The sequence below is a fragment of the Danaus plexippus genome, chromosome 6 (assembly GCF_018135715.1).
Source record: "Danaus plexippus chromosome 6, MEX_DaPlex, whole genome shotgun sequence".
NCBI lineage: Eukaryota > Metazoa > Arthropoda > Insecta > Lepidoptera > Nymphalidae > Danaus > Danaus plexippus.
In genome coordinates, this window is record NC_083540.1 from 7,431,599 (window position 1) to 7,458,014 (window position 26,416).

A 26,416-nucleotide genomic window follows, 5' to 3' on the forward strand; every position below is an offset into this window, starting at 1 on the left:
ACTCACAAAAATGTGTACTTATATTCATAAAACAAATAATTTGAGTAAAAATACTAAGAATGTGTAATTAAAATTATGACAAATTCACAACAGTATGGATTACTTATACCGTATCTATTGAGAAATCGACGGTGACACAAGATTTAGAAACAGAAAGTAGATTAAATTTTGGGGTGTGATAACTAACTTGAGTCATACAGGCCAGTATCTATAAATATGATATACGGTGATAACATATTCAGGTGTTGGTTGTAGCTTTAAAAATGAGTGCTATCAAGGAGTATTTTAAAAATGAATTTAATTTGTTAATGTTTACCCTCGAACACAACGACCCTACGGATTTTTACATCAGTGTTTGGCAAAGAACAAAATCACCGATACCGCTTCTGATATGGAGGATATTGCTGCTGCTAACTTCCCTTGCGATTGTAATCACCTCTATGACATTCTATGGATTGAGTGAGTTTCATATAGGTTATTGGTTCCTATATCTGACTCACTGGGGATTGTCGTTGATGGTTCTCTCTACTGGGTTTGGAGTTGCTGTCTCCGCCAAAACCTACATTTCGGGTCCGATTGGTAAGTAAATTTTTTGTACTATTTTATTACTGCTAAAAATTCCTGTATAAATATTTCTGTTATACGTCCGTTTAACATATTGCTATTTCTTTTCCACAGGAACCGATATAAGTTTGCCATGGTACGTCAAAACGTTCTGGGTGCTACACAACATCTCGGTGCCAGTTGCTTTTCTAATCACATTATTTTACTGGACATTACTTTACAACGGTATGATAATTTTGTTATAATCATTATTTTAATTATTTGTTGTTTTTAAAAAACGACACAACATATTAAAATTTACGGCTTGACTATTTACTCTTTTTTTGCAGGCTAAGCATTACTTAATTATTTAAATCAATAATAAATTTTAAACTTTTTATATAGATGATAACCAAATTGCATTATCACTATAATGTTATAATAATATATAGGTACATCAATAATACAATGCAAATACATTTCTTTATAACTATACAGCTAACTTCCAAGAGGAAATGGGCAAGGGTCTAGACATCGCGATTCACGGCATCAACTCCTTAATAATGTTCCTTCAACTGATCAGCTCAGCTCACCCTACCCGGATCGTACACTGCACACATCCTTTCCTATTCGCTCTGGTATATGTATTCTTCAACCTCATATACTATGTGGCAGGCGGGAAAGATCCGTGAGTATAATAGTGCCAGATATATAATATATAGGTTATAACACACAAAACCACAATAAAATCTTATACTCTATCAATTAAATAAAATATGAACCCAATAAAAGATCTTGATTGCTTGGTTAATTATTTAAAGTATCGTTTATGAAACGACCTGCAAATGAAAAGTATTGAAACTATATTTGTTAAATTTACAATACAACTAAGTATATGAAAATATGAAACGATCTCGGGTATTTTACGCTCTCTGTTAAAAGAAATAATAGCCATTACCTATTTAATAATGTTTTACGTATCTATAAAAGACTACTTATTTACACGTCCTATTGTGCAAAATAAAATTGCGTGACTGACGTTTTTATGTAAAATAACCCTTAATTTAGTGATCGTTGTACGTATAACGATCCAACTAGCATTTTGACCCCAAAAAATACAGTTATTTGCCATATTTTGTAATCAAATCTAGCGCTTATAGTACTGTATTGCTATTCGTAATAATTATTTCATCAAAACGATTTTAATTTAGGACTTATCACAAAACCTAATTGTGACGCTTGAACGATAACTGATATAAAATACTAATAGGTATATTTAACAGGCGAAAGAACACGGTAATTAATTTTCGCTATAAATTTTTAATGCTACTATAATTAGGCAACAGCCGAATGGAATGTAGCTCATTAAAATTAATATGTTTTTCAGTTTGGGGAATCCTTGGATATATCCCGTGGTGCACTGGGGGGAGCCGGCGACGGCGTCTGTCGTTGTCGTTGTAACTGGAATCGTTTTAATATTTTTACATTTTGTGACAATCGCCCTAGCAGCAGCTAGGAACGCCATCTCCAAGTGCACCCGACCGTCTGAACCCAGCGATCCGGCTGAACTTGAGGCTTTACGGAACCCGCCTTGGCAGAGTAGCGTTTGAGTCATATAAAATTTAATTTATAGATATATGAACAATAAAATTTAATTATATTTATTTATTAATGAATTAAATTTAAAATTATATTTAATATTATTTTAACTCTTTAACCATTCCATAATACGTTAGATTTCCGAACCAAACAATTCAAATAAGACAGATAAGTATCATAGTAGGTATCACATTATGTCAATAGTGCTGTTCTCTTTGATTGCGAAGAAAAATAAAATACTTGTTGTTAGAAGTAAAATAATATGTTGAGAGAATAATTAATTAATTATACCTGATAACAATCAGCATATTAAACGATGTACCTCGCCGAATTCTCGTAAGTCGCTTGAGTGATATGCACATAAAAAAATATAAACACAATAAATTTATTGATATAAAATGAAATTTACACAGAATATTCACAAATAATTTTATTGTTAATGAGAATAATATTTTTATTATCTTATGAAATTATAAGCAATAAGTGTAAAGTTACATATCGTAAAGTGTTTTTTTAATTTCAACAACGAGACTAATACGACGGTAAATTTATAGATAACATGCAGGTTATACTCGACTGTGTACCTATATTTTACAGCAACGCAATACAACATTAGATTATAGAATACAGACATTCAATAAACGTTAAATAATGTATATAATTAGTCTTAATTGGATTTTCGTCACACAGTCAATCTGAACGGACCGGAAGGTTAATGATAATTTCACAAAGGTTTAATGTTTCTTGACATTGGAACAAAACCAGTTATGTTTTGCAAAAGTTACATAAAGCGAGGCATTTCGAGCAAACGGACGGCGCGGCGTTCAGCGGCCGCGATGCCAGTCGCCCACCAACCTGCTAGCATCAACTGACGTCTAATCGATCACACGTTACGTCTGATCGCCTCAATCAAAACATAGACTAGCTATTATCATAACAATTACGTACAGATCCATTCATATTCCTAGCCGTTGGGGAATGTTTGTGAAATGTGAATTGATCGCCGATAATAATACATTGATAAAAAAAATCGCGTCCATCTCACTTGATCGCGGAGCGTCTTACGAAACTGTTATCAAATAGTGCCATCAGATAGAAGTGAAATGCAAATGTTCTAGTTAAAAGTGACAATATGGTGAAATTTTTTAGGAAGAGCATTTCGATATCTGACTTCTGGGTAGGGAATCATGAGAGATTGAGTGATTTTTATTTGACGTCATGGCAGCCGGGAGATTCGGTTGTGCCGATGCTGATCGTGAGAGTCCTCCTGGCTTGTGTGGCTACGGGTATCTTCGTATGGTCGCTCACCTCCGGTGTCAGCTCGTACTGGCTTATATACCTCACTAATTGGGGACTCCTATTAGTTACTTCGATGACTTTAAGTGGACTTTTGATCTCTATTTTGGGGGTCTGCCATAAGTTAAAAGGTAAGCTTTTTTTATTTATCATATTGACAATTAAATCATTCAAAGTATAAGAGAGCTGAAGGTTTGAAAGGTTTAAAATTTAGAAATTATACCCAATACTTTAATTTACAATTTACTTTCAACGGCTACTGAATTTAAACTCAAAATGTCGGTTACAGACTAAATGGATTATGATTTTACGGTTTTGATAAAGTTATATGAGGTTTCGTTATCATATATTTATTATTTAAGCTGCTAATCCAAAAATACAAAACAATGAACACTAGGTAATGTAACGTATGTACACGTGACAAATAAAAGGTGAGTGATAAAATTTTACCGATAAAATTTATTGCACTGACTGACAGAAGCAACTGATTTATCAAAGAAAACTAGGATATTAGGATATTAGATATTAGAACACTAAATCTAAATCGCATATATTAATTCCCTGTTAGAAATCCATACGTAATTGCTAATCTTGTTATTTATTTTCTTTAAAACTTTTTTTTTTTAATTTTAAAGCATAAATATAAATAGTCGATAATCATAGAAAATTAACACGACTTTTATAATGTTCTAAGTTATCCGATAGCGGAAAATTTATGAACTATTAATGTAATCCTTCTGTTTACATAACAAAACGCATTTCCTTGCATCACTTGAGATATACCGCATTATAATAATTGAATATTTAACTCTGCGTAAACTCCACGTACGAGACGAATTCAAATTATAATTAAACACAAGGAAAATAAAAAAGACGGAATTGTTCTGGGGTTTTTACAGCTGGTATTAATGGACAAGTTTTTTTTTTTGTTGCTTCAAAACATCGCTAACACACTTTCTTTTTAAGCATAAAATTTATGTAAAGTCTTCTAACCTAACCTAAAAATTATTTTATTTACGGAATTTACTCACGTTTTATGTTACAGATAGTTAATAATAACTTTAATCTTAAAAAAACGTGTGTTTTAACAAATGTCGAGCGTAGATATCTAACAAAGTATTTCCCCATAAACGTATAGAATTCCATGTTTGAATAAATAAAACACTATAGAATAGTTCTAGTGAGCGATTACATTGTAAAACAAAAAAAAAAACAATTAAAATAACAAGCAACGTTCCAACAGAAAACATTTTTGATGTAACTTATAACGACCTGATTATTTACAAACGACACTGACGCAAAAAATGAGACCTTGGGCTACTTCTAACTTAAAAAAAAAACGTTCTTTTTATACCGTAATTTGTTTTCGATTTGAAAACAATACATTTTTATCCGACGGTACAAATCCATTTGAATGATTAAGCCGTGCCTCAAGGAAAATTCGTCATAATGGGACCGGTATTGAATGTCATAATATTCGTCCTTCAATATAACGTAACCGTGTTGATATTCCCGCCCGTCAAGCTTTCACACTTCTAACGACGATGGAACATAGTGCAAGTGAATGGAAACGAAAACATTAATCGAAGACATGTTTACATTACACTCAATGGTAGCTAGGACTTTTGTTTACGACGGCCCCTAACAGCAGTTCTATGTACAGTAAACAGTCTTTCATATCCGCTATCTATGCAGTCTATTGCCTTCAGATTACGCAAATACTAACGTCATGTTTACGTAAATAACAAAGAAATGATAAAGAAGTTATCATTATGGCAATTCTTCATCATAATATGAAAAGTCAAAGATTTTCCGGCTCCCAATAGTCATTTTCGTGTCATGTTGAAGCCTCGAGCAAGTCCTACTTTCTTTGTATGCTTATAACGCTGTATTGCGAGTTCGCTGATTGCTCCACATGTTTAATGACATGACATAACTCTGCAATGCCATTCACGAATAATATTTACACGTTTCTACCTTACCCGACGTAACTAATACCTTTGACACGACCTTAACGCTTATATGAATTTTAAATATATGAGGATCTTTCTTGTCTTGTAATATCTATTTATTATTATATATATATATATATATATATATATATGTGTATTGTTAATTATACATCGCCGATCTCATAAAGAAACGAAAAAAATAGGATTATATCTTTTTTGTTACTATTTTGTCAACAATTTCGTGTTTAATGAACTTTTTGTATATTATTTTATATCGCTTGTAGATGGAAGTGATCTCCCGTGGTACATCAGCATGTACTGGTTTCTCTACAACATCTGCATCGCCATTGCTATCATGATCACAGGACTCTATTGGATTCTTCTTTACAATCCAGGTAACATTTAATATATATATATATATATATATATATATACAACACATTTAGCATATCATTAATTCATATAAAGTTGTAAGCAAACAATACATTAATCTCGGCTACTGCGTGCGATTCTTTACACACTTTGGTATCAACAAAGAATAAACTCATATTTAATGTTGCTATTATAATCGTCCTTCGATAACTATAAATAGGTTCAATGTTAACGTTTTTAGTAATTTATATGCAATTACGTGATGACGCGAGTCTAGCGTGGTCCGAGGATTATATATACAATGCAAGAAAACTTGTTTCAATGTGAAAAAAAGCCTTTGTTGTATTTTTTCATACTATTTTAACAAATAAGTCTACTCAGTGATGGTAACACTTAAATGACATAACGAGAGGCAATCAGTTAGTCATGACACCAACTCTATAATGAAATCTGTTTTTTGTAGTTTAGGCAACTGTTACGTAATGGTTGCTATTATATTTTTGTAATATTTATTAAAATAAGTATAATATTTTTATTCTCAAAGACTAGTATTATCACAGCTCATTATTAAAAATTATAATATCTAATATTCTACCAAAACACGAGGTATCCTGCAAAGTCTAAGAGATTATTCACTTGTACCTTAGTATTTATAGTTATAACGAAAAATGTGTTTAAAATTTCAATATTCTTAACAATTTAAAGAAAATGTAACGACCTGGAATGTCGAGGTGCAATACTTTTCAAGCCTGAAGTTTTATGTTTACTTTAGAATACTAAATACATTATTTAGGTGTTGAAAGAATAAAATATATTTATTTATTTTAATTGATTAAACAAAAACTCAGGACAATAATGTTGACCACGGTACATTTTTCTTCCAAATTTTTTAGAAAACTGACACCAAAGATACGTAATGCTATATAATCTGTTAGTTAAATAAAAATCCAATTCATCTTTTATTGTGATTACAAAAATGATAAAATAAAACGAAGGTCGCGAAATAATACAAAAAGCATTTACTTTCAGTATAATAATACTTTGGTCGTACTACAACTATAAGTAGTAAATTTTATATAACATTACACCTAAAAAAAATGATTGCGTTCGACATTCATCCTTATACAATATATAACCACAGTAACTATGTGCATTGATTTGAATTTTATAAAGTCTAGATATTTAATAAGTACCTATAATCTGAAATAATTATCGTTGGATTTTGAAAATATTCCAGACGACCAGAGCGTTGAGAGCCCAGAAGTGTTCTGGCTGGACGTGGCGACACACGGCCTCAACTCATGCGTGGTGTTCGCTGAAGTGATCCTATCTAGGACGCCATTAATGCTCCTACATATTTACCAACCCCTGGGCCTGGGTTTGTGGTATGCGGCGTTTACGGGTATATATTACGCGGCGGGCGGTACCGACAGGTTTGTTCACTATCTATTTTTCCTTAAAATACCATTAATTTAACGTCATCCTTATAACTGATATCTATATTATTCGTATTATAGTATCTCCAAGACAACTTTTACTTATCAACTTGCACTTGTAAAACTTAATTTTATTAACACAAGATATAATTTAATTTAAACATTAATGTTTGTGTGCAATAAGTAATAACGATCGTAATACAGAAGGTGTTTATTATATTTAAATATAAAGTAATGGTGTCGTTAGTAGAATTTGTAGCAAAACAATTATAAATAATTTAAAATTTGTATAATATGTATATTTAAGTGATGAAATAATTTGGGAGTTTTTTCAAGTTCTGTGAAAGCTACGTCTTCTTCAGTCTTAACGTCAAAACTATTCCAATTATTAACACTAAAATCAAACGTGCAACATTCAATTTAAATGTCAATGTCAAACAATTTTATGCCTAACATAATAATATGTATATATAGGTCGTAGAGTTACACACACACGCACACACATATGTATATATGTGTGTGTAACTTTACGAATCCTAGTACATAAAAGTCACATCCCTATAAAATTTCTTTACCAAATAATAATAACACGCTAAATGCATGCAAAATAATAATATTATTTTTAGGCGTATTATAAAACATAAACTATACGTTGTATTTCACAGCTTTGGTAACCCGTTCATATACGCCGTGCTAGATTGGAGACAGCCTCTCCGAGCTGGGATTATTGTCGCAGCGTCTGCGGCGAGCCTTATCATAGTCTACACATCATTGTGGGTGCTAACTCTCTGCAGAGACAAGATATCAACGGCCCTCGTAAGAACCACCAGCCTGAACCTTCCATTCACTCCACCAGACCAACACGTGCCAATAGGAGTAGTGTGATGTCTATTTGTAGTTTAATTTAGACGAATCAAATACGTAAATAGCTTTCTATAGAAATATTTCAATCGTTGTGTGACAAGCATTGTGATTATTTTTAGACTAGAGGCTCACTACATGAGGTTTTCCTTTTATTCCTTTTTTTGTAATGTATTAATCCTGTTACCAATATCATTTATAAAGGCATTTTCGAACATCAATTTATAAGGTATTTACTTCATTTTCTCTCTTAGTCGTCTAATCAAAGACGACATCTTTATCTGCCAAAATTTAAGAGGCTTTAATTTAAAAAAATTTTTTGACTCGTTCTATTTCTTTTGAATTTATTTTTTTTTGGCTATGATTTGTAAAACTAATCTGATTGAAGTATGTATCTTTACGGCTTTGGAAATTAGTTTTTTTTTTTCCGTAAAGCGTCTGAAGCGTTGGTTAATTAACGTTAGCCTTTTTGTCTCGGCTATGACTATATTAAGTGTCTTAAGTGCACCAAATAAAATGTTAATTTAAAAAAAGCAGAGTCATTAACATGTGTTGCTTCGGTCGACATTTGAAACAAAAAAAAAAACAATCTAAAAAATATCGCATATGTCAGAAACTAATCGTCACACAGAATATCGATAGTCAGTTTCAGGAACTTCAATTAATTCTGATGTACATATATTCGTCCTTTTGTACTTTAAAACGAGATCAAAGAAAGTTAAACGTCACCAGGAATTTTGTTGGTCTAAAAGTTCATAGCCCATTCATAGCTCGATCAAAGCAACACCGTACACTAACCCTGCCTCATAGACATTAAATGACATTTAAATATAAATCTATGGAATTATTAAATTCATTCCATAGAATTATATAATAAGACTGATGTATGGTCATTTCCTTCCTCCAGTTTTCGAAAGGAAATGGAATTTTGAAGGTAGAATGAAAATGTTTGTTGTTTCTTAGAGTACTATATACAGGATGGTTTGTGTGGAAATATACCTGAAGTGTTCAAACATAAATTTCATTTCGCCCCTTAAGTTTACTTATTAAATAAAACACGTGGCTATACAAAACATTTATTACTATAATAAAGCAAAATTTTAATAAACACAAAGCAACCAATTGAAATATAATTAATAACAAAACTAAATATGATATGTGATTAATTTTAATATTGACTTAGCGCTGTACTCATACCGTGCGGGTGTTGTATAACGTTATACAAATTACATAAAATAAAAAAAAATTATATATATATATATATATAGCAACAACTTAAATAAAACTTATCAATAAATATAATTTAGAATTTCATTTTGCAGCTCCTTATTTGACATTTTTTTTTTATATCAAATATCGCCGCAAATACTATTCATCGCATCGATGTATTAAAAAAAAATATATATTTTTTTTTTATCCCACTTTTTCTTTCAAATATTAGTAATAAAAAATTACCATGACGGAATGAATAAAAAATTTTTTACAACATCAAATAAAGAGCTCAACATAACTTTAGATAATATTTTTAACAAAAAAAAAATGATTTTGGATAACAGTCTCAAAAAATATGCATCTCACCACAGTGTATCCAAAAATATATTTTCTTATTTACAATATAATTAAAAACTAACCAAGTAACTACACATACAATAGACAGGCATCGATCGGATTGCGGACGTTTCGTGACTATATTGACTGTGACGCCCCCGTACTACGAAAGATATGCTCTCAGTTATAAAAAACTAATATGTTATCTTAATTTAATATAAGAATTCGCGATCAAAGGACAGAATAAGTCGAACGTGTAATTTGACGTAAAAATGCTATGTTTAAAAAGATGGCGGCTTTCCCGCGTAAATGGGTTTGACACGTCAAAAAAAAAAAACGATCCAAATTCGTTCTGAGCCTACTTTTACCTCTAAAATATAACTTATATCAACATATTGTACAAATATCAAAATCGTTATCACATATATAAGAACAATATATTATATAATTTAGAAGGCATCTCGAGATCATATACTCTTGGCTTCCTCAAACAAGAAGTGTAGTCCTCTTAAAAAATATATTTAATAAAAACGCTATCAAGCAATAAGTACAGTTAGAATAAGTGATGGAGTTTTTTTTTTTTAATTATATTAATTTAAAAAGGCAACGGTCGTCCTAAGTTAGTGAAGCATATATTGTTTATTTATTTAATGTATACCATTTTAATTCAGCTATTAAAATAAAATGTGACAAAACTTAATTAGTTGGTATAGAAATTAATTAAGTGTGCCGGTTTTTGTATAACAAATAATTTGCGCTTATTATTGTAATTATGTCTGTATGTATGTATGTATGTATGTATTAAAACCTACATAAATTATTATTGTGATTTTTTTAAATCTTTAACGACTTTTAGCCTAAATACGTTAATTAAAAAAAAAATCATATACATAGACACTTTAGTTGTGATGTTTTATATCTTATTAAGTATAAATAATTAAAACGCAAGAACTGTAAAAATTTTACCATTAAATAAATAACCAAAAGCTAATGTTATTGCACCATAAATTCGTTAATTCATAAATTTTGTATATGCACAGACATTTGTACCGTTGTTTGTTTAATCTAAAACAAATATATTGCAGGAATAAAATTTCTAACAACCGTTTAAAACAGCTACACAGCTTAAGAAGGCAAAAATTATTAACAACTACGATACATTAAGAAAAATAAAGCCTGAAGTAACAATTGTTAGACTAAAACCTAAACCAATTTAATCTAATTGTAAATTTTATATAATATTAAGATCGTTTTGCGCAAAAAATTTGGCATTATTTTTTAATAATAAACTAAATACTAGCTACAAACTAACTTTACTGGAACAAAACAGTGCCAGTTAAAGCCGCAAGAGGTCGCTTTCAGCAGACGAGATACAATTCATCTAAATAATATTAAAATATAATTGAGTATCGTAAGAATAATAAAATCATCTATGATAATAATTTTGAAATGTGATTTCCAATCTCTACTAGAACAACAAATTAACTTTGACATATAGAAATTTATCAAATATCCTAAAACATACCAGTACAGGCAACATGGAAACTTCCGAAATAAACTAAAGCATAAAACGTTACGCTACATACGATGTTGTAAGTAGCTGGTCTCAGACAAGATGACTTGCACGATAAATTATCACTCAGAGTGATATAAATTATATTCCACGTAATCTTAAACCAGCTCCTCGCCGCTGAGGAAAAACACTCGAAAAGGAGACTCGTCGACCGCGTCAGTGTACAGCTCCTCCTGGAAATAATAAAATATGTCGTTCTTACCTCACATTGTTAATATGGAAAATTTATAATTCCTTATTTAAAATGATCTGTTACATTCATTCAAAAATATTTACCACTGATGTAGAATATGCAGATTTATTTTTGACAAAACGGGAGAATTAAATAACATAAATAAATACCACCGGCGTGCACACCATAGATGCAAATAAGCACGGCTTACCCTACCCACACAACAACTGAACCTACGTTGTCTAATTCTTACTTACATACTTTTAATAATAGGTACGTTACGGAATACGAATGTTCACAGACATTTAAAATGTCATTGGATTCACGATTTGGTAAAATTATTAGAAGTGCCATCTGTCAACGTAAAAACTAACATGCTCGATCGGCCGCTGCTAGATGCTAGCGCCGCCTCCCAGCCGGAGCGGCGGTAGGCAAAACTACTCGGCGATATATTCCATACAAATAATCTCAAGGACGGCCTACAAATCTCGTGTTGTGTACAGGAAATATTTGCATGTGTGTGTGAAAAACTATGCATGTGTAAGTGTTCGAGAGGCACTGCTTCCTTAACTCCACTCGTTTAAGACGTCATAGAAACTGTCAAATGAAAAGGGACTATTTAATTTGTTGGTATGTTGTTCAAATACTTTTTTCGCCATTTTGTCATTATTGTATCGTGATGTGTGGTTAACGAAATTAATTACGAGTACATTTTCAATTGTGTCGTTTGATGATAAAATTAAAATAATTACAAAGGGAAGGTGTGTGACCTGTTTAGATTTAATTAAAAAAAGGTAATTTTATGCATTTTCAACTAATAATAATAACAATGTTTGGATCTGCACTGGATATTCCGATTTAAGTAACTTTCGTAAAGCGGTGATGAACAGATCGTAATCGTTTCGTAAGTATCGTAAAGTAGTTTCGTGGCTCAGAGGTAGTTTATAGTATTAAAAAAAATGTATACACAGATAATAGTTCGGTTCGGACTACTGTAACTATATGCGCGAATATTATCAATGTTTCAGAGAAGGAAATTATGATGAAAATTGTTTTTTTTTCAAACATATGCGCTTGCCCTACCCGATATCTCAGCGCACGCCCCTGACAAATACATATACTTTATACATAAAATCTAACAATCAATAGCATCCCCCTGTATAGTCATGAGATGTCTGATACACCCTTATAAGTGACCTTCGTAAGAAGACTTAAAATGTACAAAGAGAAATGAATGTTTATAACTATAAAGATACTCTCAGTATGTTACATAGTATTTTTGATGTCCCTTATATACTACTTTTACCATTATACATATAACTCCTACATATTGCGCATGCAGTGAACTTAAACAAAAATTTCAAACTATTGCATCGTTTAATAAATACATATACAGCACAAAACATTTGTCTTCCCTTATATATGCTTCTATTCCCATTTACTTGTATAATAGTATTAGCTAAGTTACATGTAATTTACAAACAACACTAACGCCATCTGTTGACTGTAATGTAACTGATACTTCTTAATAACGGTCGCTTTAAGGTTTTTTATTACTGTCACAGTAATTTTACTTGTGAGTTATGCTTATATATTAATTATGTTTATATTATGAGTCCTAATTTAAATTCATTTTTATTATTAAGGATAATTTAAGTCTGTAAACAGACGATTCCCTAATATATTCCTAATATATATATATATATATAACTGACCTGATCAAGATGAACGGATGGTGCGTCTAACAGTAGATCAGCGTCCAAGGAAAGTCCATCCGCGGCTCTCTCCCCCCCGTCGCCCTCGCCCTGACACTCTGACACGTGCACGCATGTCGACATCTGTCTGGAAATAGTAAAAGCATATTGAATATAAAACCTTAAAAAAATCATTGAAGGTAAAAAACATTCAAATTTATAGTAAGACTAGACATATCAGAAACCAAAATGTCACCTCTATAACATTATTGGACACTCTATGGTCCATAAAAAGTGGACAAAATCCAATTTTTGAACAGTTAATACTGAGCAAACATATTAAAACATAATGAGATCTAAGACTTTTGCGAGTTTTATTGATTTCAATGAAACTAATATATTTCAGATTTACTACGCGAATTTTATTATTTTAAAACTACGTAATCCTGGCGTTTCGGTTACTTTTCAACAACCGTGACCACGGGCAGACGAGATGATAGTGTTCGCGTAGTATATCCGAAATATATCAGTTTCATTTAAATATTAAAACATTTGCATAATCAGAAATTATCACCCAAAAAGTTATTTGTAATACTACATATCTCATACAAATTAAAACTTACTCGCTGTCTTCGTTGTGAAGTAGATTTCCATGCAGGAAGAGATCACTTCTCACTGTGTAGATGTTACTCTCCGAAGCTTCTGATTGCTCCACCTTACAAATAAAAAAATAAAAATCCTATCACATTATAATTTTATAAATTATAAGAATTTTAAATTTCATTTCGCTAATGACATTGACAACTACACTGTCTATCCTAATATCCTGACCTGATCTCGATACAATCTGATTGCAAATTGTTTAAAAATTGTGCAATTTGCTTGGCAATTATAAGAAGATCCTTATCACGTCCCCTACTTGTCTTATTACTGACAACAGTGACAGTCTCAGTTCTAATATCCTTGACTGATATCTGTAAATCTGCTTGCAGGTTGTTTAAGAATTGTTCAATATAATTGGCAACTATAGGATGATCCTTGTCATAATATCATCAATACCTGAACATCTTCCAGTACATAAGCATCATTGTATTCAGTGCGTGGTGGTAGAGGCCAGGTGCAGTGAGTGCGAGCTGAATGTCCTTCCTCTACAGGGACCTGTTCCTCCGTACTGTTGGTTTCACTCGGCTCCAACAGACTCACCTAAGATACATGCATTATATTAGATAACCTTTATATTGGAATTACAGTTTTCTATGGCATACAAATTTGGTGGTATATTAATTATTTTTCATATAAATTTCATTTAATTAGGTTCAAACTATAACTTTAATTCCTAATTTTATAAGCATAACTGTCTGTAAGAGCAAAAAAAAAATGTTCTATTAAGTTCTGACTAATTACTCTAGTAAATGAAACTTAATATAAACTATATTCTCTAAACACTATACTCTATATAACTATATATATAAAGTCGTATTTTTTTCATTCGTTTTGTGTTCAATGTTGTTGACATTTAATATTTATTTTAGCAACTCGAATATGGGCCGGCTCGATCAGGGAAGTACCACCCTCTCACAGAAGATGGCGTGAAGTAGCTTTTAGTGGGTGCGTTTCGTCCGATGAGTGAGAGAGCCGGTAGCCCTTTCCCCGTTCCCACCTTTTCCTGCCATTTCCTTATTCCCACCCCTCCCTTTCCTCAATAATCAAGGTTGGCCACAAATCCTCAACATCTATGTTGCGGATGTCCATGGGCGACGGTCACTACTGCCCATCGAGTAGGTAGTCTGCTCGTTTGTCACCTTTCACATAAACATATATATATATATATTCTTACCATAAACAGGTTTTCCGTCTCTACATTCTGTGTTTCCTCGTTTTCAACAGTTTGGACAACTTGTGGTGTTTCACTCTCATCCTTCTTGTGCACCTTCTTCATGTGAATATACAGCGAGCTCATGTTTGTAAAGCTTTGCTGGCAATCTGGAAATAAAAGGAAAAATATTAGTCCATATTAAAAAAAAATATACGTATTAATGAGTATATAATGTGTCAGTGTCACATACTACATGCAGACAATTAATACATAAGTGTATGTAGTATGTATAAGTTTATTATTTATATCCACATCAGCATCATACCATGAGTTCCGATCTTGAACATGATTTTGTGTATATGTTTATGTGTGTGTGTGTGTGTGTGTGTGAGAGAGAGAGACGCTATGTACGTGTGTATATCTATATATATATGTTTGTGTGTGTATTGATACCGGCGTGCGGACAGGCGTGTGTCCGTCTCGCTTGCGGCGCGTGATGCCTGGCCGCGTGGTCCCGCAGGTGTTCCCGCCTGAGGAACGCTCTCCCGCACGCCCCGCACACGTGGCGACGCTCGCCCGTGTGTCTACGAGCGTGACGGACTAATTTACTGGCCGTACGGAACGACCAGCCGCAGTTCTGGATAATAATAATTTTTAATATTAATACTCATATTTTTATAGCTCGTGATGTTATTCGTTAGAAATCTAATAATTATTTTTGGCTTTATCTATACTTTTATTGATAACAATAAAAATATACCAAAAAGATATGATTCTTAAACCTTTTGCTTGACTTATAATAACATATAACTATTAACCGGGTAGTCACAAGGGTACGGCTTGTCCCCGGTGTGAGCGCGCGCGTGTTCCCTCAACCGGCAGGGTTGTCTGAAGACACGCGTGCAGCCCGGCCACGGACACGCGAGCACAGCGCGACCGGCGCGGACGGAGTGAGCGCGCACATGCGCACGGAGACCCGACGCCCAGAAGAAACGACGACCGCACTCCGGACATCTGACAATATTGCATGTTATATTAGAAACAGTGTTCTGTTATGAATTTAAAAAAAAACTTGTATGATCAAGGAGGTTAAGTCTTGGGGGTGGGAAGGCGAAGGGGAAGGGGAGGGAGGTCCCTTTGGACCTGCAAGCAATGGGGGCGGAGGCGATAAAGGTCGAGGCCGAGAAAAGCCTCGACCTTATCAAAGAGTTGGTGGGAAAGAGTAGAAACCTCAAAGGGGGCTACTCGTCCCGAATTATGAAGGCCTCTGCCTTCCTGAGGGAGTCCCTGGATGCGCTCGTATCGCGCACCGAGGCTGAAGAGACCCACCGCCTCAGAGCCGACATTGGTCGGCTCCAGAGGGAGAACGCGGGTCTCAAAGAAGAGGTACGCGCTCACCGTCTCCAATACGAGGAGATGATGAGGGAGAGGGCGGCGGCGGTTAAGGCAGGTGGGCCGGTCGGCCAGGACCAGCTTCAGGCGCTTGAAGCAAACATCGCCAGGTTGGTGGGCAACCTGGTGGATGGACGGCTGACCGCGTTGGAGTCCCGGCTTAGGCGGGAAGAGGTCGCCCGCCCCCCCCTGGCGGGAGATAACTCGGCCGTCGCCGTGGCTGCCAGAGCGGCGATCCGCCAGGCGGCCATAAAAAGAGGGGCCAAATCCTCAGCCCCTTTACCGGCGTCACCGGCACCGGTAATATTAGTGTCAGAGGATGATTTCCCTTCCCTCCCTGCGCCCTCCAAGGGGAAGGCCAAGAAATCAAAGGGGGGGAAGGAGGTTGCCTGGACCGCCTTCGGTCCATCCACCTCCGGTGGAAGGGCTGAGGCGATAACTGCCGGGGCCGGGGCCGTTGCGGCGGGGTGGACGGAGGTGGTCCGCCGCAAGGCCCCCAAAAAGAAGGAAGTGGTGCCGGTACCCAAAACACCGGCGCCACAACCAAAAAAGAAGGCGGGCCCTAAGGAGGGCCCCAAGAAAGTGGCGCTCCCACGCTCACAGGCCGTAATGTTGAAGTTACGGCCTGAAGCAGCGGCTAAGGGGGCGACCTACTTGTCGGTCCTCTTAAGGGCCGAGAGGGAGGTAAATACGAAGGAGCTGGGTATCGGGCCCCTGAAAATCCGTTCATCGGCAACAGGGGCCCGCATCATCGAGGTGCCCGGCTCAGCCAGCGCGGACAAAGCCGACGCTTTGGCCGCTAAGCTGAAGTCTGTGCTGGCGGAGGAGGCGGAGGTGTCGAGGCCCGTGAAATTCACGGACGTAAGAGTAACGGGCCTCAACGACGCGACGACCGCGGACCGGCTGATAGCCGCGGTCGCGCAGGAGGGGTGCTGCACCGAGGCCCAGGTCAGGGTTCGTAGCGTGCGACCTGGGCCTCGCGGCACAGGCTCCGCCCTGGTGGAGGTGCCGGCTACGGCGGCTAAAAAGCTGCTGCAGCTGGGCAGCCTGTCAGTCGGGTGGAGCCAGGTGCGGCTCTCGCACATGGAGGCACGACCCAAGCACTGCTTCAAGTGCTTGGGAACGGGGCACGTCGCGGCCGCGTGCCCCAGTCCAAAAGACCGCAGCGGTTTGTGCTACCGCTGCGGCAAGGAGGGCCACAAGTCCGCCCAGTGCTCTGCGTCACCGCGCTGCGCTGTGTGCGCTGACGCGAGCAAGCCGGCGGACCATGTTATGGGGGGTCATTCGTGCCGCCCCCCATCCACCCGTGGGAAACTCCCGGCCCAGCCACAAAGGGCGGGGGTTTCGAGGCGGGCGTCGGGAGCTGAGATGTCCGAATAATGGCCGGACATCTCAGTTTCCTGCAGGCCAACGGGAACCACTCCGCCGGGGCTCAGGACCTCTTCCTGCAGTCCATGGTGGAGTGGGCTGTTGACGTGGCGGTCATAGCGGAGCCGTACTATGTCCCTGCCCTACCTCATTGGGCGGGAGACACGGGCGGCTCCGTGGCGATCGTCACGCGGCCGGGCGCCGTGCCCCCCCTCGCAGTCAAGGCGAGGGGCCATGGGTATGTGGCGGCGGTTCGGGGGGAGATTGCCATAGTCGGGGTATATTTCTCTCCTAACCGCGACCTGCCGGCCTTTGAGAGATTTCTCGACTCTCTCGGGCCGGTGGTAGGGCAGTTAGCGCCTCTACAGGTGGTTGTGATGGGGGACCTCAACGCCAAGTCCACGGCGTGGGGAAATCCCCTCACAACACCCAGAGGGAGGGAGCTGGAGGAATGGGCGCTAACTGCCGGGCTGTCCCTACTCAACACGGGGACAGTCCAGACGTGCGTGCGACGGTTGGGAGGTTCAGTGGTGGACGTCTCGTTCGCCACTCCGACCATCGCACGCAGAGTGGAGGGATGGAGGGTTGAGGCAGGAGTGGAGACGCTTCGGCGTCGGGACGTGACGACCCCATCGCCCACCGGCTTTTCCGGTGCAGTCAGTCACGGGGAGGGGGATCTGGACCTCGTTTTGGGGTCTTGGTCCGGGCTGGGGGAACAGCCCATAGAATGAAAGGCTTGTGAATGTGTGATGGATGGGCTTATACGGCCCCTAATCTTTGGTTCTGGTGCCCGGCCTTGGGATGCATGGCGAGCAGGCGGCTCGTCCCAAGGGCACCAGGTCTGGCCCTACCTCAAAGGGTCAAAAACAAAATGGAAAGTCGTATTGTCAAAAATAGTCCCCGGGTGGGTCCCGGCATTAATGCTGGGGAATCCCACACTCCCGCTTCGGCGGGGGATCGGCCCGCGTATACGGGGGGTGCCAACAGTGCGATGGGAGGAGAGGTTACGGAAACCTACGAACTTGGCAATGTTTTAACGGATTCTGATCTGCATAACGATTCGGCTTTGACGAGTAGGCCGGGCTCGGCGCACCTTACTGCGTCGAGACCGGACTTACAAACTGATGAGGAGGACCTCGCTAGCGTTCAACTCGAACGCGAGGTGAGGCTTGGGGCTGCGACACGCATACCACGCGTACTGCTCACGCGGCTACCAACCGGATTTGACAGGGAGAGAGACAGCGATGATGACCTCTCCGACTCCTCGGTCTACAGTGTTATGTCACTGGAGTCCGGGGAGTCCAACACCGGAACGGAGAAACCTCGCAAGAGGAAACCAGATGACGACGGGGTGCCCGACCTTCACGCGATGCCTAAAAGAGGCGGTAGCCAACATAAGGGTGGCCGTCTCGGAGATGAGAGGGCGCACCATGTCGGAAGAGATGGCGAGGCTGGAGGCCCAAAATGCGCGACTCCTCGCACAGGTGGCGGAACTGCGCCGAGAGATGGAGGAGATGCGCCGACAGGCCTATCGCCCGGGCGAGAAAGACATGCGCCAGCTCGTAGAGGAGGTGTCGCGGAGTAGTCTTGAGTCTTTCGGAACTGTTCTGAATGCACGACTGGCCGGGCTCGAGGACCGCCTTCTGCCGGTGCCTCGACTGCGCCCACCCCTGGCGGCGGAGAGGATCGATTCGTCGCCAGTTGAGGGATCGAAGTCGAAGAGGAAGAGCTCAAAGCCCCAAAAGGCAACAGCTCGCCCGACCTACGCAGATGTGGCGGCGGACATACCGAGCTCCGCTGCCGTCACAACGACACCGCCTGCGCTAGCCGACAAGAGGCGAAAATCGAAGCGGCCATCTATGGCCGCTCAAGAGGCGGCGCAGAGGAAAGAAGGGGCTACTGAAAGTGCCTCTTCCGCCGAGGGCCTTCACACTACAGTTGGGCCACAAAAGGCGGCGGACAAGAAGAAGGAGGGGGTGGCTACTCCAGCTAAAGCCACCCCGAAGAAGAAGAAGAAAAAGAGGAAGAGGAAGGTGAAGCTCCGTTCACCGACCACCGCGGCAGTCACGCTCACCTTAGCAGCGGACGCCGCGGAGAAGGGGGTGACATACGTCGGCTTGCTGACGCAGGCTAAGGCGGCGATCGACCTGGGGGAACTCGGCATCCCCAGGCTCGGTTTCCGATTAGCTGAAACTGGTGCGCGCGTCCTCACCATCGACGGTGAGGGAGCGCAGGAAAAGGCGGACGCCTTCGCTGAGCGGCTGAGGTCCGTCCTGCCCTCAGACGTAGTGAAAGTCGCCCGCCCGGTTCGGAGTGCGGAGATCCGCATCGCCGGGCTGGACGAATCCGTAGCGACCGCCGACGTCATCCAAGCGGTCGCAAAGGAAGGAGGGTGCTCGGTCGGGGACATTCGGGCGGGTAAACTGGTGGTCGGGCCACGGGGCGATGCGTCCGTATGGATGCGCGTCCCGGTCGCAGCCGCCAAGAAGCTCACCAGCTCCGGGCGGCTGATGGTCGGCTGGGTGTCGGCGAGGGTGGTGCTGCTGGCCGCGAGGCCTAGGCGCTGCTTCCGCTGTTTTGACACCGGCCACGTGGCGGCGAAGTGCCAGCACCCGGAGGACCGTAGCCGGAGATGTTTCCGGTGCGGGACTTCGGGTCACAAGGCGGCTGAGTGCGAGGCAGCGCCAAACTGCTTCATGTGCGAGGCTGCCGGCAAAACAGAGAGGGCACACGTGCTGGGGGCAAGCGGCTGCGTTGCAAGGCCGTCTCTCCCCGGCACGACAGCCGAATCGAGAAGGGCGCCAAGGAAGGCCCGGACTAAAAAGCCCAAGGCCAATGGCGGAGGAGGGGCGGTTCCCGCCCCGCCTGCCATGGAATTGGACGCCTAGCCCGTGGGCGGCGATCGGGGGATCGCCGCTCACATCAAGAGGGCCCGAGAAGCAAGCTCCCCAATGTCCGGGGAGCTCTCGGAGTGGCAAGCGGCGGCATGTGAGCCGCCGCACTGGGCAGAGCCAAGCCCGGACGAAGCCGGGAGAGGCAAGCGCTGCGGGGTCGTGGTAGTTAAACAGTTCCCACGTCCCCCGCGATAGCGCAGGAAGAGGACATCGGGGGGTTTTAGTGGGTAAGAATCCCACATGCCCCGGTCGCGTCCCCCCACGCGGCCGGAAGTCTTACGAAGATTTCCCCCCGTCAACAAAAAAAAAAAAAAAAAAAGGAGTGGAGACGCTTTCGGACCACCGCTACATACGGTTCGAAGTGTCTGCCACTCCTGCCGGTCGCCGGAGTCCAGCGTCGAGTTCCTCGTCGTCCCGGGAGAGAAGTCGGTTCCCGCGTTGGGCCCTGTCAAGGCTCAACCGGGAACTGGCTGAGGAAGCGGCCGTTGTCGGCCGCTGGAGTCTCCCGGGTAGTGAGGAGTTGGGGGTGGACGAGGGGGCTAGTCGCTTTGGGGACGTTCTCCATAACATCTGCAGAGCGGCGATGCCCCCCGTTGGACGTCCACCCCCGCGGGGTGCGGTGTACTGGTGGTCGGACCACATTTCCGACCTCCGGGTCGCCTGCAACGGGGCCAGGAGGGCATACACCCGGAGCAGGCGACGCCGCCCCCAGGACGAGGAGCGTGATGGCCGGCTGTACAGGGTCTACGTGGCGAAAAAGTTGATCCTGCAGCAGGCCATCTGCCGAGCCAAAGAGGCAGCCTGGCTGGAGCTGGTGGAGGGGCTCGATCGAGACCCCTGGGGCCGACCGTACAAGCGGGCGCGGAACAAAATCTGCGCCCAGTCGGCCCCCATCACGGAGGTGCTCCAGCCGGCTGTTCTGAGGGGGATCGTCGGGGAACTCTTCCCCGACGCCCCGGCGGGATTCACTCCCCCCAGAATGGCTCGGCAGACGCTGGAAGAGGGCGACCGCGTTCCGCCCACCGTCACGGAGTCTGAAATGGAGGCGATTCTGGCTCGCCTCCAGAGTAAGAAGAGCGCACCGGGTCCGGACGGGGTGCACGGGAGGGTTCTGGCCCTCTCCCTGGTGCACCTCGGAGGAGCCCTCAGGGAGCTGTTCGACCTCTGTCTGAGGTCCGGGCAGTTCCCGAGGGCCTGGAAAGAAGGCCGGCTATGCCTACTTCCGAAAGGCAGCCGGCCTCCGGACTCGGCTTCGGCGGTGCGACCGGTGGTTGTGCTGAACGAGGCGGGGAAGGCTTTTGAGAAGATTATAGCCACCCGTCTCGTTCGGCACCTGGAGGAAGGCTCGGGACCGGGACTTTCAGAGTCCCAGTTCGGGTTCCGAGCCCACCGGTCGACCGTTGATGCCCTCAAACGCCTGAGGGCGGTGACGGAAGAGGCGGAACGCAGAGGAGAGGTAGTGTTGGCGGTGTCGCTGGACATCGCCAACGCCTTCAACAGCCTCCCACACAGCGCGATACGGGCGGCACTCGTATACTTCGGAGTGCCCCTGTATCTGAGGAGGCTGTTAGGCAGCTACCTCTCCCAGAGGAGGGTGGCAGTCGAGAACCGGAGGGGGTCCATAGAGTGGTGGACAGTCGACAACGGCGTTCCACAGGGTTCGGTATTGGGACCTGTCCTGTGGAACGTCGGGTATGACTGGGTCCTGCGGAGCCGCCTCCTCCCCGGGATGGGTGTCATATGCTACGCTGATGACACCCTCGTCTTATCCCGGGGACGGAGCTACAAGGAGGCGGCGCGGCTGGCCGAGGTCGGAACTGCTCTCGTGGTCAGCCGCATAGAGAGGTTGGGGCTTCGGGTCAGAATCGACAAGACCGAAGCCCTCCTCTTCCGCGGGACTGGGCGGAAAGGACCCCCGCCGGGTGCCACCCTCCTCATAGGAGGAGGGAGGGTCAGGGTGAGCCCTACCATGAAATATCTGGGGCTCACCCTTGACGGAGGGTGGACCTTCGTGCCCCATTTCAGAGAGTTGGGGCCGAAGGTCATGAGGACGGCAGGTGCGCTGGGGAAATTCCTCCCGAACCTCGGAGGTCGCAGCGCAGCTTGCAGGCGGCTATACTCTGGGGTCTGTCGGAGTATAGCCACGTACGGTGCTCCCGTTTGGGCTGATCGCCCGATGAGCCGCGGGGTCAAGGCCCTTCTGCGCTCGGCGCAAAGGGCGCCCGCGGTGAGGGTGGTTAGGGGGTACCGTACGGTCTCCTGGGCCGCAGCGACGGCTCTTGCCGGCGATCCGCCTTGGGATCTTGTGGCGTCGGTTCTCGCCGAGGTGTTCTCTTACGTCTCGGGTAGGAGGGCTCTCGGAGAGAACCCTTCGACAGAGGAGATCCGGGCGGTTCGCCGGCAGGGGGAGTCGCGCCTTATGCGGGAGTGGGGGGAAGACCTGGCGGGCCAGCCGTACGGTAAACGTACAACGGCTGCGCTCCGTCCGGTCCTAGAGCGTTGGATGAGGCGGAAACGCAAGCCTCTCACTTTCCGTCTGACGCAGGTTTTCACCGGGCACGGCTGCTTCGGTGACTACTTGTGTCGGGTGGCCAGGAGAGAGCCGGAAGGAGGCTGCCATGAGTGCGGCGCTGCGGTGGACTCAGCCCAGCACACCCTCGAGGTGTGCCCGAGATGGGCTGCGCAGCGCCAAGACCTTGTGGCGGCACTCGGCGGAGTGGGCTTGTCGCTTTCGAGTGTCGCGGAGAAGATGCTCGAGAGTGACAGGTCCTGGATGGCGGTGTCCTCCTTCTGTGAGACGGTCATGTCCACGAAGGAGGCATCTGAGCGGGAACGGGAGGTTGCGGCTGATGCACCCTCCCTCCGCAGACGACGGACGGGGGCGCGCCGGGGGCGATATCAACGCCTCCTCCAATAGCGCCCCTGCGCCCCGGGCTGGGGTCGGGCTGGTAACCCGGCTCCTGTGAAAGCCCGGCGTCGTCGGGGCGGTCCTAATTGCCGGGATCGCCCCCTTTCTCTGAGGGAGTAAGTCCGGTCTTTGCCAGGACCGGCCAGTCGCTGGTGTGCCCTGTCGCTGACAGATCCGGGGTGCACCAACATAGCGGCCGATGGCTTTCGCAGTGGTTTTAGTGAGTAGGGACCTGCCCAGGTCGAGTTTCACACATCCTCTCCGGCCCCACCAAGGCCGGTGAGACGGCTCGTAAAAAGAGTTTCCCTGCGTCATAAAAAAAAAAAAAAAAAAAAAAAAGGAGGTTAAGTCTTTAATATAATTTTATTCAACTTGTTACATGCTAGACCGTAATCGAATTAAAGAAATATGTATTATTTTTTAAATGTATAACTATTACTTTGCTAAACTATCGATGTACAAGGCTTTTCATAGTTTAATGTGTTTTTGTAAAATTTCTTTGAGTGCACTAGTACTTCATGTGTATGGAGTTAGTTTGAAGAAATGTAGAGATTCAGATAAAATGGTACCCTATCATCATAGCAATTGGATTGATATTTGTTTATAACAATTCTCGTATTTCTTTTAGAATACCAATAAATTTCTAATAGCTATTTGAACTAAACGTTTAGACGTCAATAGTACTTAAACATAGAAATATTTTTAAACAGAAATGAGGTCGTATATATTTAAAAAAATATATAATTTTCACCTGTGTACAGCTTCTTCAATAGTATGCTCTTCATTTAAATGCTTAATGAGATCCTCTCTAACATGGAATATTCTGCCACAAGCTTCTTCTACGCCGCCATCTTGTATCTTCTTAACGGGACAACCCACAGTGATCTGTCTCGGAACTTTGGCGCCATCTTTGTTGTGTGTGTTCTTGTGTTTATTTAATTTCTGTTCGCTCATAAACTCTTTACTACAATCTGATACATCACACTGTAAAAAAGCGCTATATATTATATAAATATATACATACATGTAACCAAAAAAACCGATACATATAACTCATAGTATAACATTTATAAAGTAAAGAAAAATCAATATATGTAAGTATCATTAATAAGTACTGAAAGTGTATATATGTATTATATTATATATATGTTTATACTTTCATACCTTAAATCTAATAGGTGCTTGAGTCAACTCCTCTATAGAGATCTGTTGTACATTTGTAGGAGCAGTCGTTGTATTATAAACTACTTGCGGCTCTTGTATACTGGACACAGCTGACAATGGCACCATCATACTCATCACATCTGATTTCTGTTCTTGGTAGAGACCGCTCATTTGGGAACTATCAACTGAAAGAATAATTCTATTATAACCATATAACCAGTATGTAATATATATATATATATATATATTTCTATACATTAAAAAAAATTAACAATACTCAATCTAGAAAATATTCAAGTATTCAGTGATATTTTTAAAATGTAGAAATAAAACTTATATTGTTCGGATTTACTGCACTATTTTTATTATTTTTAATTACATGCTCCCCACATTTCGGTTACCTTGCAGCAACTGTGATCACGGGCAGACGAGATCTCATTATCTTTAAAATCTCTTAGAACGCAAATTGTGAAATGTTTATTGTAGTTTTGTGAAAAACCTTAAAGCTTATGGTAAATACTTAGAATGCATATAAGACTTTATTAACAATGATCCCACTACACCCAAGCACAAATTGATAGTGATTTTAGTTTAACTTGTTAAGAGGGTTAAAGAAATCAAGTTAGAAGTTAGCTGCAAGTAAGACATTTAACAGGTTTTGGCATCAAAGTAATGATTAATTTTTTTTTCTTGAAATAATACTTTTAATATATAAAACCAAACAACCATGAGTCTATGAAAATGCATAAATTCATATACTTACAATGTTCAATCACAATTTTCTGTGATTCCCGGTTGATATCTAAACACCATTTTTGTTGCTGGTTACCATCCTTGTTCTGAAATATATTCGCATTAAATAAAGGAAAATTCTGCAATAAAATGTTGCTAGTTAATAAAATTATCAATTTATCACCCATACATATGAACAATTAATTGAAACATGAAACAAAATAATGTTACCTGTTTCACTACATCACTTAATAGAAATGATTCCACATTGATAGACTGTGTTAAGGGTACTTCATCATCATTAACATTTAATGTTACATTATTTTGTAGAGATGTCTCTCCTACAGTATTGTTTAAATGAGCCGAATTATCAGTTTTCAATCTCACTGGTCCGCTAACTGTACAATTATTTTGATATCTTGATACATTTTCTAATTCTATTTCCTTATCCTTTGGGTCCAGCTCAAATGATGTATTCAGTAATGACTTTACAGATGATGATCCATAGTCATTTGCTTTTTTATTCTTCACTAGTGAAGTCTTATTAACTATTGCTTTTCTTCTAAGGATATTTGGTTTCTGAAATTTCTTTTTACTAGGATTCTTATCATGTGAAACGAACATGTTTCTTTATACGTTATTCCATTTAAAACAACAATACTAATTTGTCTGAAAACATAACAAAACCTTTTATTATTTTTAATGAAAATCATATAGACATACGAAATAATGAATATGCTGTTTATAAATTTGCTACAATTAAAGAAATGGAAAGGTGTCCAAAATAAATACCTCTTTAGTAAAATGTAAATAACTTCACCGAGGTTATGTACATAGTAAAATCCTTACAATTTCAGTCCTGTGATTATTATTTCCACTTATTGTAAAAACATCTTACTTTGTTTATAAGAAAAAATTTAAAAGATATTAACTATATTCTATGGACGAGTATATAATAAAAGCATAACAAGATTATTTCAATATCTTTATTAACTAAGAATTGACAGTGACATATAGACAGATAGATACCCAAACTTTACATCGAAATTAATTGTCTTGTATAGGATCAGATACTATAATTTTAAAATATTCTTCT

General features: G+C 41.2%; 3 protein-coding genes across 3 annotated transcripts; 2 read left to right on the top strand and 1 right to left on the bottom strand.

Moving 5' to 3' along the window:
- Positions 1 to 220: 220 nt before the first annotated feature.
- LOC116778991 (protein rolling stone-like) lies at positions 221 to 2,190 on the top strand. The gene is made up of 4 exons (XM_032673112.2): positions 221 to 579; positions 679 to 789; positions 1,042 to 1,231; positions 1,931 to 2,190. Exons 1-4 carry the CDS (start codon positions 264 to 266, stop codon positions 2,151 to 2,153), a joined length of 840 nt encoding a protein of 279 aa, XP_032529003.2. The 5' UTR covers positions 221 to 263; the 3' UTR covers positions 2,154 to 2,190.
- Positions 2,191 to 2,339: 149 nt separating this feature from the next.
- Positions 2,340 to 8,648, top strand: LOC116779127 (protein rolling stone-like). Its single transcript, XM_032673305.2, has 5 exons — positions 2,340 to 2,478; positions 3,292 to 3,569; positions 5,675 to 5,785; positions 7,000 to 7,195; positions 7,864 to 8,648. Exons 1-5 carry the CDS (start codon positions 2,459 to 2,461, stop codon positions 8,081 to 8,083), a joined length of 825 nt encoding a protein of 274 aa, XP_032529196.2. The 5' UTR covers positions 2,340 to 2,458; the 3' UTR covers positions 8,084 to 8,648.
- A 475-nt stretch (positions 8,649 to 9,123) lies between these two features.
- On the bottom strand, positions 9,124 to 26,312 carry LOC116779118 (zinc finger protein 37-like). The gene is made up of 12 exons (XM_032673296.2): positions 26,113 to 26,312; positions 25,552 to 25,989; positions 25,352 to 25,460; positions 24,589 to 24,773; positions 24,176 to 24,408; positions 15,681 to 15,876; positions 15,316 to 15,499; positions 14,884 to 15,029; positions 14,106 to 14,249; positions 13,670 to 13,761; positions 13,068 to 13,194; positions 9,124 to 11,353 (listed from the first exon to the last, which is right to left on the bottom strand). The coding sequence occupies exons 2-12, from the start codon at positions 25,942 to 25,944 to the stop codon at positions 11,279 to 11,281; spliced, it is 1,884 nt and encodes a 627-aa protein (XP_032529187.2). The 5' UTR covers positions 25,945 to 25,989; positions 26,113 to 26,312; the 3' UTR covers positions 9,124 to 11,278.
- Positions 26,313 to 26,416: the final 104 nt, after the last annotated feature.